Source organism: Microtus pennsylvanicus, chromosome 11 (assembly GCF_037038515.1).
Source record: "Microtus pennsylvanicus isolate mMicPen1 chromosome 11, mMicPen1.hap1, whole genome shotgun sequence".
In the NCBI taxonomy this organism is placed as follows: Eukaryota; Metazoa; Chordata; class Mammalia; order Rodentia; family Cricetidae; genus Microtus; species Microtus pennsylvanicus.
The window spans coordinates 88912065-88927807 of NC_134589.1; the positions used below are offsets into that span (position 1 = coordinate 88912065).

At 37.1% G+C, this 15743-nt stretch overlaps 1 protein-coding gene across 4 annotated transcripts in view; it reads left to right on the forward strand.

The window, feature by feature from the left end:
* Cpeb4 (cytoplasmic polyadenylation element binding protein 4) overlaps positions 1 to 15743 on the forward strand; it is a 58541-nt gene that overhangs the window by 5232 nt on the left and 37566 nt on the right. For all 4 annotated transcript variants that reach the window (XM_075941388.1, XM_075941389.1, XM_075941390.1 and 1 more), the window contains exon 2: positions 13429 to 13510. In XM_075941388.1, coding sequence (XP_075797503.1) covers positions 13429 to 13510 — 82 coding nt within the window. The remainder of the gene's footprint in view (positions 1 to 13428; positions 13511 to 15743) is intronic.

Consider the following 15743-nt stretch of genomic DNA (forward strand, 5'->3'; position numbering starts at 1 on the left):
TTGGACAACTTTTATTTAGTTTGAAATGAAACAGAATGTTTTTTTACATTTGTTTACTGCAGGTTTGCTTTTGTTCTGGCCAAATCCTGGGTTTTAAAATTAATAATGTTTAATTTTTTTCAATTTTATTTGTTTTGTATGTATACACATGTGTACATGTGGGGGTCAGAAAATAATTTACAGGGGCCAGTTTTGTCCTTCCACCAAGTGGATCCAGGGATCAAACTCTTAGGAAGCCTGATTATACACCCCCATGAATATATAGCCCCCTAACTGATCCACCGAAGAGGTATATTTTGAGAAAAAAACTTTAATTAAAAGTTGTTTCTGAGTTTTTACCTAGTCTAAAGCTTCATGAATTGAAGGTATGAATTGAGAAGTCATAACTTGAATCCTGTTTTCAGATACATTAAATTAATATGCATTTAATAATATATATGGTGCTTTTTATGTTGTGTTTTGTATGTTAATCCATTCAGTAATCCTATGAGGTAGAAATTATTATGTACCTGCAAGATTTGGCTCTTAACCATTATACTATAGCACCTCTTCACAACATAAAAGGCTTAAGTTTGGGGTGTGAGAGGAGCTCCTCCCACAAGCATGTAAGATGAAAGGGGAAAAGTTAACTGTGTGTGATGACCAAAAGCTGATTGCGAGCCCAATATAGTTTCTACTACTCTGGAGGATGAGGCAGTTTGGAGAGTCTAGGAGTTATGGCCAGCCTGAGCAACATAATGAGGCTTTCCATTTAAAAAGTTGGCTCTTAGAGTTTTATAAGTAAAAAATAATAACATATTTGTTTATTAACTCTAAATGTTAAACTTCATAATGTTAAGGTCAATAAATAAATTTCTTATAACATTTGTTTATTGTATTTATGTGTACTTGCCAATGCCACTGTACATGCATGGAGGTCAGAGGACAACTTGTAAAACTTGTTTCTCTCTTTCTACCATGTGGGACCTGGGGATTGAATTCAGGTCATCAGGGTTGGCAGCAGTGTCTTTAACCAATCTCACTGGCTCCAGATACATTTGTTTGTTTGTTTTTGTTTTGTTTTTCAAGAGAGTTTCCCTCTAGCTTTGGAGCCCAAAAGGGAACTCAAGACCAGGCTGGCCTTGAACTCAGAGTTCCGCCTGTCTCTGCCTCCCAAGTGCTGGGAATAAAGGCTGCACCACCACTGCCTGGCTTTATCCCTTCATTTTTTCATTTGAGTAGTTACTATATAACAGAAATGGGTTAGGCGCTTTCTGATAGGCTCTATTACTCCCTGTAATAGAATTCCTCAATCCCCTGACTTTTGGTTGTATTGTCCTGACTTGAAAATAAAGAGGCAAGGCTCATATTCATGTGACTAAGGTATGATTTGACCCTTACATTTAGGAGAAAATAAGCCTTGTCTGTCCTGCCAAACACATCCTGGAGCTCCAATTTCCAAACCAAATAATAGATTGGGATGCCTGCCAGTAATTATATTTGAATATAGTACCTTATTGGAGTGATGCCTAGATCTGTCCTTACAGGAAAAGTAGAGCAGAATTCCGTAGTCTATATACTGTTATCTAAGGCTCCATTTATGTTCCCATCTCCATTAGCTAAGAACCAGGAAAATGGCCACAAAGATTACCATTAATCTTGATTGGTAGAGAGAAAATTCTGGACTTTACTTAAGGCTCCATTTGCTATTACCTTAGACACAACATCACAGGTTTATTAAATTGTCTTAATTTCACAAGTAATTCTTGTCACCTTAATAACTTACTAGGTGGTATCAGCATTGTGTCTTTAAAATTATATCGTGTGCTTATAAATAGAAAGTCACTATAGTGCTTCAGGTGACAAGTCTTAGTGAATTATTAAACATCATAACATACAACCTCATTCTATTTTATCTTTTCTTAATTTGATTCCAAGAGAGATTTTTGCATAGGAAATCTTTTGTTTGACTTAGACAGAAACCTATTTTGTAATTGTGAAATATGTGTTGGATGTGTCTAGCTCTGTTAGAATTGAAATACTGGAAAACATGCTGGGAAAGGGGTACAACTTCTTCCTCTTTGCATAGGGCGTCTAACTAGATCTGCTATTACCTGATAGAGCTGAAACTAACTAGAGTAGACTTTTTTTGAAACCCTTTCCCCCTGTTTTTCCCTCATTTAAAAAGAATTTATTGATTTTTATTTTATTTGTCTGAGTGATTTGCCTGTATGTATGTCTATATACTTCATGAGGCGTAATACCTGCGGATCTGAAGAGGGCATTGGATCCCCTGGAACTGGAGTTACAGAAGGTTGTGAGCTCCCATATATGTGCTGGGAAGGAGCCCAGGTTCTCTGCAAGAGCCCCCAGGGTAGAATTTTTAGCCATATTTTGTGTTGTTTTCAGGAAAGTCTTGAAATGTGATCAAAAAATTGCTCTAAAACCTATCAGAAGAGCTTACTTATTGCAAGCCTAACGAATATGGTTATTGCTAATTTTAGCATAAATTTATTGAGAAATTATGTTATAAAATAGGTATGGGACTCTCACAAAAATGATTTGATAATGTATTTTATAATCTCTTTCTAATCTTTGCTAATATCGGAGTGATATTTAGCACGCATTTTTCTTAACACTATAATCAAATCATAAACTAAATAATTTAACTCCATTTTAATTCAGGATCTAATTGATTAAACTTTAAGGCAAACTAACAGATTCAGCTGTAGATATATCAGAAGTGATATGTAAATGTGACCATTAATAAAATAGAAATTTCCAAATTGGAAATTTGTAAATAAATTCTTATATAAGCTACTTTGTATACCTGTATACATTACTATTTACTATTACTATATACATTCTGACAAAGTGATATGACCAAAGGCAAACTTCAAGCCTTTGCATAGCAGAATTCTGGTACTGCTTCATGTCAAAGAAAACCCGATCACTGTACATTGTCCTACCTCAGGTTTATGGGCTGAATTATTAAACTTCAGCCTTGAATTATGCAAATATTTCCCATATTGTACTGTGCTGGGCCTGGACAATTTGAATTTGCAGAGTGTTTTTTGATATACATTGATCATTTTTATACACCAGTTGTATATTGCATTATGTATTTCAAAGCCATGCTTGTATTTATAATGTGAGGTACATTTTAAATAATAATCCTTTCAGGAAGCCTAGAGGGATGCATCCAACTGGTAGGTTCATGATGCTAGCTAGTAAAACATTTGCTGCCACTTTATTGTCCATGAAACCCCAAGAACATTTCTACCCCTAAAACAATCTTAATTATGACAAGACAGATCTGGTCTCTACATATGGCTTTGCTGTTTATTAGACATATAACCCAGGATAGGCATGCTGCTCTCCTGATTCTTCCCCCCTTTTTTTCATTTCTCCAGTCTTTTTGAGAGTAAAACGAAATTATGCCTAGTATTTGTCTTTCAAAAGATTCTGTTATTAAAAGAAAATTTTAATTTGACAAAATTTGCAATAGCAGTTTAGTCAGGGCTGGCAAGTTGGCTCAGCAGGTGAGATCACCTGTGGCCAAGCCTAATGATATGAGTTCAATTCCTGGAAACCACGTGGAGAAGGAAATAGCCAACTGCTTTCAGTTGTCCTCTGATCTTCATCTGTGCATGCACATGCAACACACACACACACACACACACACACAAATGTCATTTAAATGTGGAAACCATTGTATGACTGGAATGTGATAATTGAACTTAATTTTAAAGAATATTTTCATAAATGAATTATAATTTTAAAAATTAAATTATTTCACAACAATAATAGTGGGACTTGGGCTACATAATGATCTTTATTTTCCTGAACACGAGTAAATACAGTGTCTGGCTGATGATTTCCCCCTTTTTAAATAAGGTTTTCTCCCCCATGTATTTTTTTTTAATTTTTTATTTTGGAAAATTTTAAAAATTGACTAAACAAAATAGTCACCTGGCTTTGGCAGCCTCTGGCTCCTGGACAATCCTCTCTCACACCCCAGAACACTTCTTTGCCATTTATCTTGAAGCAGTTCTTAGACGTGGTAGGGTTTCATTGTAAAAGTATACACTTCTCCAAGGTACGGAGTCTTTAAAGGGTATACAAAGAGTCTTCCAAGTGTCTTTTAAAGATCCTGATGGCTCACATTTCTGCTGTCCCTGCTCAGCCTGTTTTCCCTGCTCAGCCTGGTGTTACTCCCACATACACCAATGGCCTCATCTCTTTCTGGGCTATCAAAAAAAAAAAAAAAAGGCAAACAAGCCCAGCTCTGAGAAAATCCACTAGCAGGGTATAATCTTTAATCTTGGCTTTCTTCTAATTCTAGGCTACTGTGGAATTGTGGGTATGATCTCTGGAAAGAATTAAAAAGAACAGGACAGGCTGTTCTTTGGGGATTATATTTCTGTTCATATTTCATTTTTAAAAGGTATTCAGAGGTTGGGGGTCTTTTGGAAGCCTGTGGAGCGTACGAAACCTTACTCATCCATCTCTTTCAATATATAAGTGTTTGCTATTTTTGATGGATTGTAGGCTAGAAATATTTGACCATGGCAAGGTAGGGACTTCTCATGAAGAGTACAGTCTGGTAACTTCCTATTTTCTACTTGAGAGTCGAGGCATGTATTATGCCTGGATACTGTACAGAGATAAAGACGGGGGTGGCCTTGTTAGGTCGAGACTGAGCACTGACTGCTTTTTGTCGTCATTGTCAAAGGTCACAAAAAGAAGAGTTGTTAAGAGCTGCAAAACGTAAGTCTCAACTCAGGCATAAAGAGTGTATTTTGGGCTTGCAGTCCCTCTGCTGACTGGGCCCTGAGCTGACCAGGCAGACATGGAGAAGAGGAATTCTGACAGCTATTTAGGGTCTTCATTTGTCTATGACCTGACTCGGTCTCTTCAGGGCATCAATTTATTTTTGTTTACTTTTCTTAAACCAATAACCTCTTGTGTTAAATAGCTTGTTAGCTAGGAGAACATCTGTGGTATTTTTGGATCCAGAAGTTTTGGGTTTATTATGATAACTTGTATGAAACTGGCCATAGTGAAGCACAGAATGGCTGGTTATTCAGATAGGCCAATAACCCATTCATAAAATGTAACTTTCACTCTTTTTGTCCATATACCACAGAGGGAAGGCACCCAAGGATGTTCACTGAATGTGCCTTCTAGCTGTCAGCCTTTGTGCCACACTGTCACATACCATGTCTCATTTACTTCTCACCAGTCTTTTTCTTGTGTGTGTGTAAATATGAGTGTGCAGGTGCAGTTTCCCTTGTGTACACATGCAGAGGTCAGAGGAGGACAATGGGATTTTTCAAGACAGGATACCTCACTGTACAGGAAGCCTCACCATTTTGTCCAGGCTTCCTGGCCATCTGACTCCTGGTATCTGACTGTCTTCGCCTCACAATGCTGAAGTTACAAGCACATGAAGTTGTGCCCAGATTTTTTATTTTATTTATTTTTTACGTATCCTAGGGTTTATTCATTTTATTGAAAATAGGGTCTTTTCTCATATAACATATACTGATACAGTTTTCCCTCCCTTTACTCCTCACCACCTCTCCTCCCTTTTGAATCCACTCCCTTTCTGTCTTTTAATAGAAAAGAATAGGCTTCTAAGAGATAGCAACTGACAAAATAAAATGTAATAAGACAAAGCGAAAAACCATCACACCAAGTCAACACAACAGAAGGAAAAAGAGTCCCAAGAGCAGTATGCCTAGCTTTTTATGTAGGTGCTTTGGACTTGGGTTCCCATGCTTGCAGAGCAAGTGTTCTCACCCCATAGCCATTTTCTTGGCCTCTCATCACAATTTTACAGAGATAAGTTTCTTTTTGTGTATATGAAATCAAGATTCAGTGATGTTGCAGTGCCAAGATGACTTATCCAGTTAGTAGAGATTTGGAATCAAATCTTAAATGGATTTTAACTATTTCTTTCCTCCAAGCAAGGTTAGAATGGCTAAATAGCCAAGAAGGAAATCTATTGAACTAATGGAGTCTAAATTGCCAGTTTGGTTTTTTTAATTCAAATAAGTGGCAACAAGTTTTATTTTTTTTAAAAAACAAAACACTTTAAAGATTTTATAATACTCAAAATGCATAAGTACATGTGGCATTTAGTGAAGGGGAAGTAAAAGGCAATTTCCTCAAAGGCTTTCTGAAGAGATCTTCTGATTTATCAGTTCATGTGGAAACCAAATGGAGCTATGGGCTGATCAGAGTGATTCAGCTATAGTTTAGAACCCTGTTAGAAATAGTAGCCTAAGTAAGAACTCTTTACCGTCATTGGAGGTGTTATGATGAGAAAGTACTGACTCAGAAGAGAAATGGCAAAGAATAAATATGAGGTGCTGTTAAGTATATTTCCTTGCCCCTTCTTCACATTCACATAATTACCTCTTTGATGTCACCCCGACACTTGCCTGCATCCAGGCCATGTAGACACAACCAAAAATTTATACCTTGCGCATGTCAGTAATGAGCATTCTATGTTATGACACAACTTACTTAAATAGATTTTTTTAAACTTCACCTCTGAATCTACTTACAGTATGATTTTAAGCTTTATTATCCTAAAATGGGATAACAGCAGTTAGTGGCTTCTCATGGTACTTGTAAGAAGCTAATGCAGATGAATTTATGTGAGAAATGCAACTCAGAGCCAGGAGAGACCCACAGCCTCTTGCTTTACCGGTGGAGGTAGATTTACAGCATGCTGTACCTGTGCTGCAGGAAGCGTGCAGTCCTATCCAGGGAGATAATCAGCAGCCTGTCTGTCTGGTGAAGCATGGGAGTGCTGAGGGACTCAAAGCAAAGAAGCTTACTCAGTGTTGGAGTATAAGGCCTTTTGGAAGCAGGGTCCTGAAAGTTAACTGTACAGTCGCCTCTTTGTGATTTGTGGACATAAATAGCATTTCATCCAAGAAGAATATTTATATTTTGGAAAATCTTGGATTAAAACTCCCATAGTTAGCTTTGATTAAATGTGAGCTCTCCCAGAACTTTCAAGCTTCCTATTTGTTTTGGCAACTGACACACTGGCATTGACTTTCCTTTTGAACCAAAATATTTTCCTTTCCCTTCTTCACCAGGGAAAATTTAAGCCAGAAAGAGAAACTTCCACAGCTTGATATGGATTAAGAGCAGACTGAAAGTGATCACAGAAAGGGAATGAAGAAAGTAGGGAGCTGAATTTTGCCTTGGGCTCTTAATGATCTGGTTGTATTCAATTAATTCCATTTTTTTTGTATCACACAAGTCTGGTAGCACTAAACACAGTGACATGGGTTTACAAAAGGAGCCAATAAAAAGTGGTACTAGTCGTGGTTAACTGGATATATTTTAATGAGAAAATTCAGTCTGAAGACAGAATCTCTGAACACAAAACATCCAGTACAGACTGTATAACATGATGCTTTCTGTTGTTCTTACCTAGTGAATGTGAATATCCCCTTAAATAAGAGTGAAACACAAGAAAATTTTGCCTTGAGGGTCTCTAGCCTTAGGGAATTGGTAGAGATAATAATTTCCCTTTATAAATGATTTTTAAGAAAATGTAGGTACTGATATTTTATAACAAGATTCAAGTATAAATCTGAGACTATGCTCTTAGACTTTTTATGCAGATAAACTAATGTTGGCCAGTTTATGCTATACAGCTCGAGGAATCTAACTAAAAGAAATTTAAGAATCTTAATTAAAAAGAAATGAACATGTGCTTCACCTGTCTTTTTAAGTAAAGATGACTTATAGGGCATTTGACCAACAGTTTTGAGAGGGGGCACATTATTAGTAAATATCTGAAGGCAGGTATGATATGCCTCAAATAACAGATTTTAGATGCCAGAGATTATAGTGACAGTTTAAGTGCCAGGATAATAAAATACAAACCACACCACCCAAATAGCTAAAGAAACTAACGTATTGATTGGGATTATTTACCTTAGTAGTTTTTATGTATAGTCTCTGGCCTCATATGGAGACTTGCCAGAAATGTGAATTCTTAGGCTCTTCCTGGACATCCTGAATCTGGGGTGGCTCAGTAAACTGTTCTTAAACAAGACCTCCCCATGTGATTCTGAGGCATCTTCAAGTATAATAAAACATAAGCAGCCGGGCATAGTGGTACACACCTGTAATCCCAGCACTCAGGAGGCAGAGAAAGTGGATCTCTACGAGTTTGAAGCCAGCCTGATCTACATAGAGAGCTCTAGGCTAGCCAGGCTACACAGTGAGACCTTGTCTCAAAAAATAAACAACAGCAACAATATTTTGGCTTAGATCAATATGAATGTTAAAAAAAATGTGGCTTGTAATTCTAGCTACATGATAGGCTGATACAGGAGGATGGTGAGTTCAAGATTCTTGGAACCAACCAATTACTTACATGCAACTTAATGTTAAGTGTAACAAGATCTAGTGGTACTGTGCCTGAAATCCTAGCACTTGAAAAGCTGAGGCAGGAGGATCAAAAGTTGGAGGCCATGGTGAGGCAAGACCACTCAGTAGGCAAGGGCACCTCTGCCAAGCCTGATCACCTGAGTTGGAGAGAACCAGCTCTTGTATGTTGTCTCTGATCTCAACAGGCATATCAGAGCACACAGTCACCCTACCCCAACATGCACACAAAGGAAAAGAAGGAAAATGTAATCTTAACAAAAGAGAGTTAGAGGTCAGTCCGAGCTACACAGGGAGAGCCTGTCTTTAAAAAAAACAAAACACATCCAACAAAAGCTATACAATTATAAAATAGTCAAAATACTGCAATAAAGATGCTTGTGGAGCCTTGAAAATGATAGGTGTGGTTTTTTTTTTTTAATTTATGGGTAGTTATTAAGTTCACGGGTTTTCAAGCTAAAGGCCTGGGCTCAAATTTTGTTACAGTACATACCTGACAAGAATAAAGTCATTCTGTTACTGTAAGCTTTTTTTTTCCATCTGTGAAAGGGGATAATTGATTATACTGATTATACAAGGCTTTTGTGAGGGTATGCATTTAATGTTTGAAATTAGCTGCAGGCATTATTACTATTAGGACCAGCCTGCTCCTTTGGTTTACGGTTGATAGCCTGCCAGTGTGTATATATTATAGGTGTAATGTGTGTGTCTTACCTAAGTGTCATCCCAGTGGGGGAGATAGGACGAAGGCTTTGTTTTCTCATGTGGTTTTTTTTTTCAGATTTCTGTTTCTATCCTTTCACCCTTACACATTTTTTTTTCATTCTTTGTTGAGTAATCTTTAAGTGCTTACTGTTTTCCAGTCATTTGCCATGTGCCTATGCCCTCAAAGTCCTTTCAACGTCGTTCCCCTCCCCCACTTTGTGCATACAGTTTTAAAGATCCTGTGGTGATTACCTTGTTTAAGGTAGTCTCCCCAACTTTGGAATGAGGCTTGAATCACAGCTGTGTTGCTGAAGTCAGCAGGAACCTGCCTATGCAGTAAAAATTGTATGAGTTTTCCTTAGTCTTAGTTTTTTAAATTATTAAATGGAAATAACACATTCTAACTTAAGAAGTCTGAGGCTTATAATTAAAACAGTGTTAACAAAGTACACAGACTAATGGTGGGTACTTATTTTGGTGCTCAATACAGAGATGATTAACTTTTCTCCCAAGGGAGACTGGCAAAAGTGGTTTGAATCAAATATGGTTGTTGGTTGAGGGGAGAGTGTTGTTTAACTTTTGCAAGATATTTAATCTTCTCCCTAACAAATTGTATAGGCAAATAAAAAGAAAACTTGTTATTTTGCTTTATGTTTGCATAATGGGCTATTAACCCTGTAGAGAAGACTGGGACTATATAGTTCTGTGGTAAAATGATTTTTACCACATGGAAGGCCTTGAGTTCAATCTCCAGCACTAAGAAAGAAAAAGGGTTCAATTTCTTACTATCAGTGGTCTCTGCCTTTTTGTAGGCTAAAAAGTGAACTTTAATTAGTGATTTTAATCCACATCTTTGATTTTTGACATAGTTGTCAAATTGATAAAACATACATCTCCAAAGAGCCCAGACAGTTAGGATATTGTAAACCGAAAGAAGAAAATTGGCTGTGAATATAGCTCCTTCCCAGAACACTTGCCTAGACATGGAAAGCCCTGGATTTCATCGCCAGCTCTGCAAATGCAAACAAATGAAAAGCATTTTGTGCTAGAAGAGACTGTGGGCATCTAATGAAATTCCTTCCTTTTATGGACCAGGAAAGCATTCTGGAGGACAGCAGTACCCTGAGAGTTGAGGCTTTTTAGTGTCTATATTCAAGTGCACTGTCTTAGGCTGATATTCAGGTTTTGGTCATTGTCTCAAAAACTATCAAGAAGAACTGTCACTTGACAAATATTCCATTTTACAGTTGCTTTCTGGGAAATGGATCCTAGAAGCAAATCAGCAGTTATATGTGGTCCATTTTGTAGTCAGAAGATTGAAAAAAAGGAAAAAACTTGGAAATCAAGTCCTTAATAAACTTAACTCTTTGATCGTTGAATAGGAAAACTGGCATTGTTTATTCTGTTCTTGTGTGCTGGCCTTGCTATTGAATCTCTACCCTTCTACCTATTTCCCATTGGTACAAGACAAGATCGTTAAAAAAATTAAATGTTAAAAATAGAAAAGATCACTAAAGTAGAAAATTAAGAATGATAAACTTTAAGTCTCTATTGATAAGAAGCTAACTTGACAAAATATATGACTTTTGAACCCTTTGAATTACCAGAGCATTGCGGAAACAAATGTTATATGAATGTAGTTTATAGTAAGTCTAATTGCTAGTATGTTTGGGTTGTGGGCAAGAATACCTATTTCAGTGGGGTTGAAAAGCAAATGGTGCTTATGCTACTGAGCCCTCAGACTTTGCATTTCATTATCAGCGATCTCTTGAGGCTCCCTTTCCTTCCAAAAGCATATAGAACCTGGGAATCTGTCTCAACACACTACACCTGAGTGTCAGTGCCAACTGATCCAAGTTTATATTTTGGCATTTATTTATTAACCTGTAATTAAATCACAATAAATTAAAAGAAAAATATGGGTAAAAAAGGATTGAGATTATTTTAATCCAAAAATTACTGAAATTTACATTTTTCATTTAGGTTTCTAGTTTGCTATACTTTTTCAGGTAAAGTCAGTGGTTATTAAATTTAGTAGCAGTCTGTGGTATACTTGGGACCCAGATAATAACCATGGAATCATTTACTAAGCTCTAGTGTCCCATTAGCAAACAGAAGCTTTTTTGACTTACTAAAAGTAACTTTTACAAAAGAAGCCACACAGAACCACTGTATATTTTGCTTCTCTTTTCTCTTCATTTTGTGATTGGCAAAATGCAAATTCTGGAAATTCACAAGGCTTCAGTTCCATGAAAAAGAATAACCGAGTAAGTTGTTCTATCCCTATTGTTTATTTTGGCAAATAAAAATGAATAGCTGTAATGGGAAATGGGAAATATCTAAACAAACCTTCAGACAAGGAAGCAGAGAAGAAATATTTTACATGCTTAAAACTCACTCAGAAGCATTCACCCACATGTTGGTTTAGCAATTGTTTTGAGCACCTCCATCCTGTAGATGTGCTTGACAAATAACAATGCAGAAGGGTGGGTAGTACTCCTTAACCCAGTTCTTAATTCCCTAACAGCATGGACACAAAGAAAATACTTAAAAAAAAATATCACCACCGAGTTTCTGCCATCTCAGGTCCTTCTGGGCAGTCCTTTGGGGGCAAAGTGGTAGGACTTTGTTGTCTCACCATTACCCATTTGAGGTCAATGCTGTACTAAGGGCATTTAATGTAAAATAGGTCCTGCCCTTGGGACATTGTCAGAGGACATAGCAGGTGAATGCTTTGTACTGGCTATGGCTTTGGTAGATGACCCAGGGACAGGCATAGTTCATAGTCTACTGAAAAAAAAAATTCAGCTACTATGGATTGAGATAGTGTGACTTGGTGTTGGCATCCAAACCTTGATTTATACCTCAGATCCACTGCACTTCTAAAAGAAATTGCAGTAAGGATTTTGATGTTATGTTGCACTTGAAGCCTTAAAAATAGACCAGTCTTCCCTTTTACACATTCTTTGCTTAGAAAGTCTAATTCTGGCTGTATGTCCTACTTCTCTGGGGACCCAATTGAAAAAAGAAAGCTGAAGAGGGAAAAATCAGGAGGAAAAGGTGGGGAAATAATCAGTTCTGGACTGAGTGGCCCTTTAGAGCAGAATCAAATGGTAAAACACCCTACCAAACCCATAACCCCATTCTCACCCCCGAATCTCTCATCCCAGAGGCAGACCTATAATACTCTCTCCTCTAATGTGGAATTAGACTCAGATGTAATTGCATCTGGACTCCTAAATCTGCAGTGTCAGAAAACCATGGGTTCAGTGAACACTGCTGAGTGTCTAGATGTGGACAAGATAAGGAGGAGTGTCCCTATTTTAGGAAGCATAGTGCAAAGTACAGAAAAAAGCACAGAGAGTAATGTCAGGTTGATCAGAAAATAATCTTGAGTGGAAGATATCTCCCATTAGCCTAGAAGTTAGATATTAAAATAAAGTGAGATTTCAGCAAGTAAAAATAAAAGTAAAAGCATGGTAGAGCAGTCTAAGGTGTTTAAGAGATGTTTGTTTGTTGTTTGTTTGTTTTAAACAAGCTGAAACTCTAGGTTAAAAAGTAATTAGGAGTTATGTGGATTCTTAGCATTCTTAAGGGCCTGAGTTTATTACCAAGAACAAAAACTTGACAGAAACTGAGTGAAAAGTCATTTAACTGCAGAGAAGGCTACAGAACCTTGCTTGTTAGGTTCCTGTGGAGTCCTCTGGAATGCTGTGTGTTTTTTGAGATAAGGTCTCTCACTGAATATGAGGCTCATTGACTCAACTGGCTCAATTCAGTTGGCTGGAATTGACCTTCAGGGCTCTGCCAAACTGATAGTTATTGTAACAGCGTGGAAAGGTTTACCCTATTAGTTGTCTTAAGTCTTAGAGATTAGCTTTCTTTTACATTCATGACTGTTCTTAATGTGAAGGCTGTTTTAATGGTTTGTGCTTTATTAATTAATATGCTTTATTAAGTGATGTCTTTGTTGAATTCTTGTCAGAAATAAAAGTGATGTGTGAGTCCCCTCTGTATGTTATGAATATGTTTTATTACTATTGGTTAATGAATAAAGCTGTTTTGGCCAGTGGTTTAAAAGCAGTCTCCAATGAGGTTTATGTACTTTTGTGGGTCTTGATGTTTTGGAAGTGCTAGAGTAAATGCACTTTTTGTCTTGTGTCCTAACAAATGCAATTTATTTTCCCCTTGTGTAGGTAAATCCTGTGAGGAGGGAGGTTATTAGGAACTGAGCCTTACACATGCTAGTGCTCTGCTACTATGTTATCTCCAAACCTTAAAATATTTCTTTAAAAATGGTCTGTGATTTTGTGTTTACAGGATCGCCCCAGGACATTTGACATGCACTCTTTGGAGAGCTCACTCATTGACATAATGAGAGCCGAAAATGATTCCATTAAAGGTAAGTTGAAAAATGGAGCTATTCTATTTTAGTAAATAGTTAATAATTTATTATCTACTTATTCTGGTGAGCAATGTCACTATTATAAAGTCATTGTGTCTAGTAAGTAGTATCAATTCGACACATAAACTCCTTTTTGCTATAAAGTCAAATTATTTGATGGGCATCTGCAGCAGAACCCATCATGGTACCAACTAAGAGCACTAAACAAGTTCTCATTGCTAAGTGGGCAGTTAACTCAAAGATCATATACTGCACCATGTCTCAGACAAAAGCCTTTTAAAGAGCCCTGAGGTTCTTAAATGTGACAGTAGCTGTATACTATGTTGTTGGCATGTTGGCAGTTTTTGGCCTAGTTTTACAATTTAAAAAATGCTTCATAGTTTTGATGAAAATGTTTTATAGTTAATTTTTTCTATATATGGTGATTTTTTTAAAAATCCTATTCCTGCTTGGTATCTGATCTCAAGTCTGTCACTGACTAGATAGATGTGTCACAGTCTTGAACAAGGCACCCACTTTCACCAGGTCTCCTTTTTTCTTCATCTCGATAAGAGACTCACAGTCACTGGAGCCTTAAAAGTTAAATACAGATGCATGGACCCACCCTATACACGGACTATGGATTTGTCATGTTATTTTTAATGTTTCAGAGAATTGTCAGAGTAGGTGTTTTCAGGATTCCTTGCGAAAACTACTACACGAAAGGAACCCTTTTTCCCTATAAGAACCTCAGTTTACTAGGAACCAGGTTTATTTGTTTTAAAGAAATTTATAATGTTTAGTATATTAAGTAAACCTACCCAAATTTTAATACATTTGCTCATTTATTTATTTATTTGGTATTTATGAGGCCACCTTGTATTGAACTTAGAGCTTTGCACAGCAGTCCTAGTGGCAAGGTAGCCTGCTGCAGTGCTGACTAACCTAGCCCAGTCTTCCCAGAGGTTAGCTTGCCCTACCACTGACACAGTAAGGCCTTTAAGAATAAACTCTCGGGGCTGGAGAGATGGCTCAGTGGTTAAGAGCATTGCCTGCTCTTCCAAAGGTCCTGAGTTCAATTCCCAGCAACCACATGGTGGCTCACAACCATCTGTAATGAGGTCTGGTGCCCTCTTCTGGCCTGCAGGCATACAAGCAAACAGAATAATGTATACCTAATAAATAAATAAATATTAAAAAAAAGAAGAAGAAAAAGACCCGGGATATTATTTAAAAAAAAAAAAGAAAAAGAAAAAAAAAGAATAAACTCTCATTTTCTTCACAACTATTTGGGCTTATTTTTTCCTTTATTCTTGAAATATAATATTTACCCCTCCCCACTTTCCCTCCGAGCGGTTTCTATATCCCTCATGAGGAATCTTTGGGTGTCGTAGAGCTTTGTGAAATAATGTGTGGAATCATGTGTACCCATCTAATGAGGTCACTTGAAAATAAGGGTATTTGAAATTGTTTCAGAATATTTTGAAGTTCCTTACTGAATACCTCAAGGGATTCTGGGCGTGAGTTTCATATGTGAAGAGATAGGATCTTTCCGACTTTTTCAGAGTTTTCTATTTTTAAATATGACTATAATTCAGCTTTTTCCACATTTCCATTTCTTGTCATTAAAATGAAGAGAGGCTAAGGCCACTTTGAGCACCAGAAAATTGTACTTTCTCACAGTCGCTCAAAGAGAACCTATGTCCTATAAGAGATAACCAGTTTGGGGACATGGAGTAAAGGGACATGAGGGTTTCTCTCTATGACCTTTTGTAACTTACTTGTGAGTCTACAATTACTCCATAAGCTAATTACAGGAAAAGTTTGTAAAGGACATTCTTTTAAAAATTGTTTACTAGATTCTTACAGCAGTTTTTTTTTTTTTGAGAACCTCTCTTGTACTAGATCAGTGGTTCTCAACCTGAGGGTTGTAACCCATTTGGGGGTCAAACAACCCTTTCACAGGGATTACCCAAGATCATCCGAAAACACAGAATTTACATTACAGTTCATAACAGTAGCAAAATTACAGATATGAAGTACCCATGAAAATAATTTTCTGGTTGGGGGGTCACCAAAACATGAGGGACTGTATTAAAGGGTTGCAGCATTAGGAAGATTGAGAACCACGGCACTAGATGCTGGGAAATGTGGGGAGAATAGCAATAGATACAGTTTGTTATGTTCTATTTCTAGGAAGCAAGCCTCTGACTAGTACTTAAATATAAAGAGTTTCACACACATGGTATAA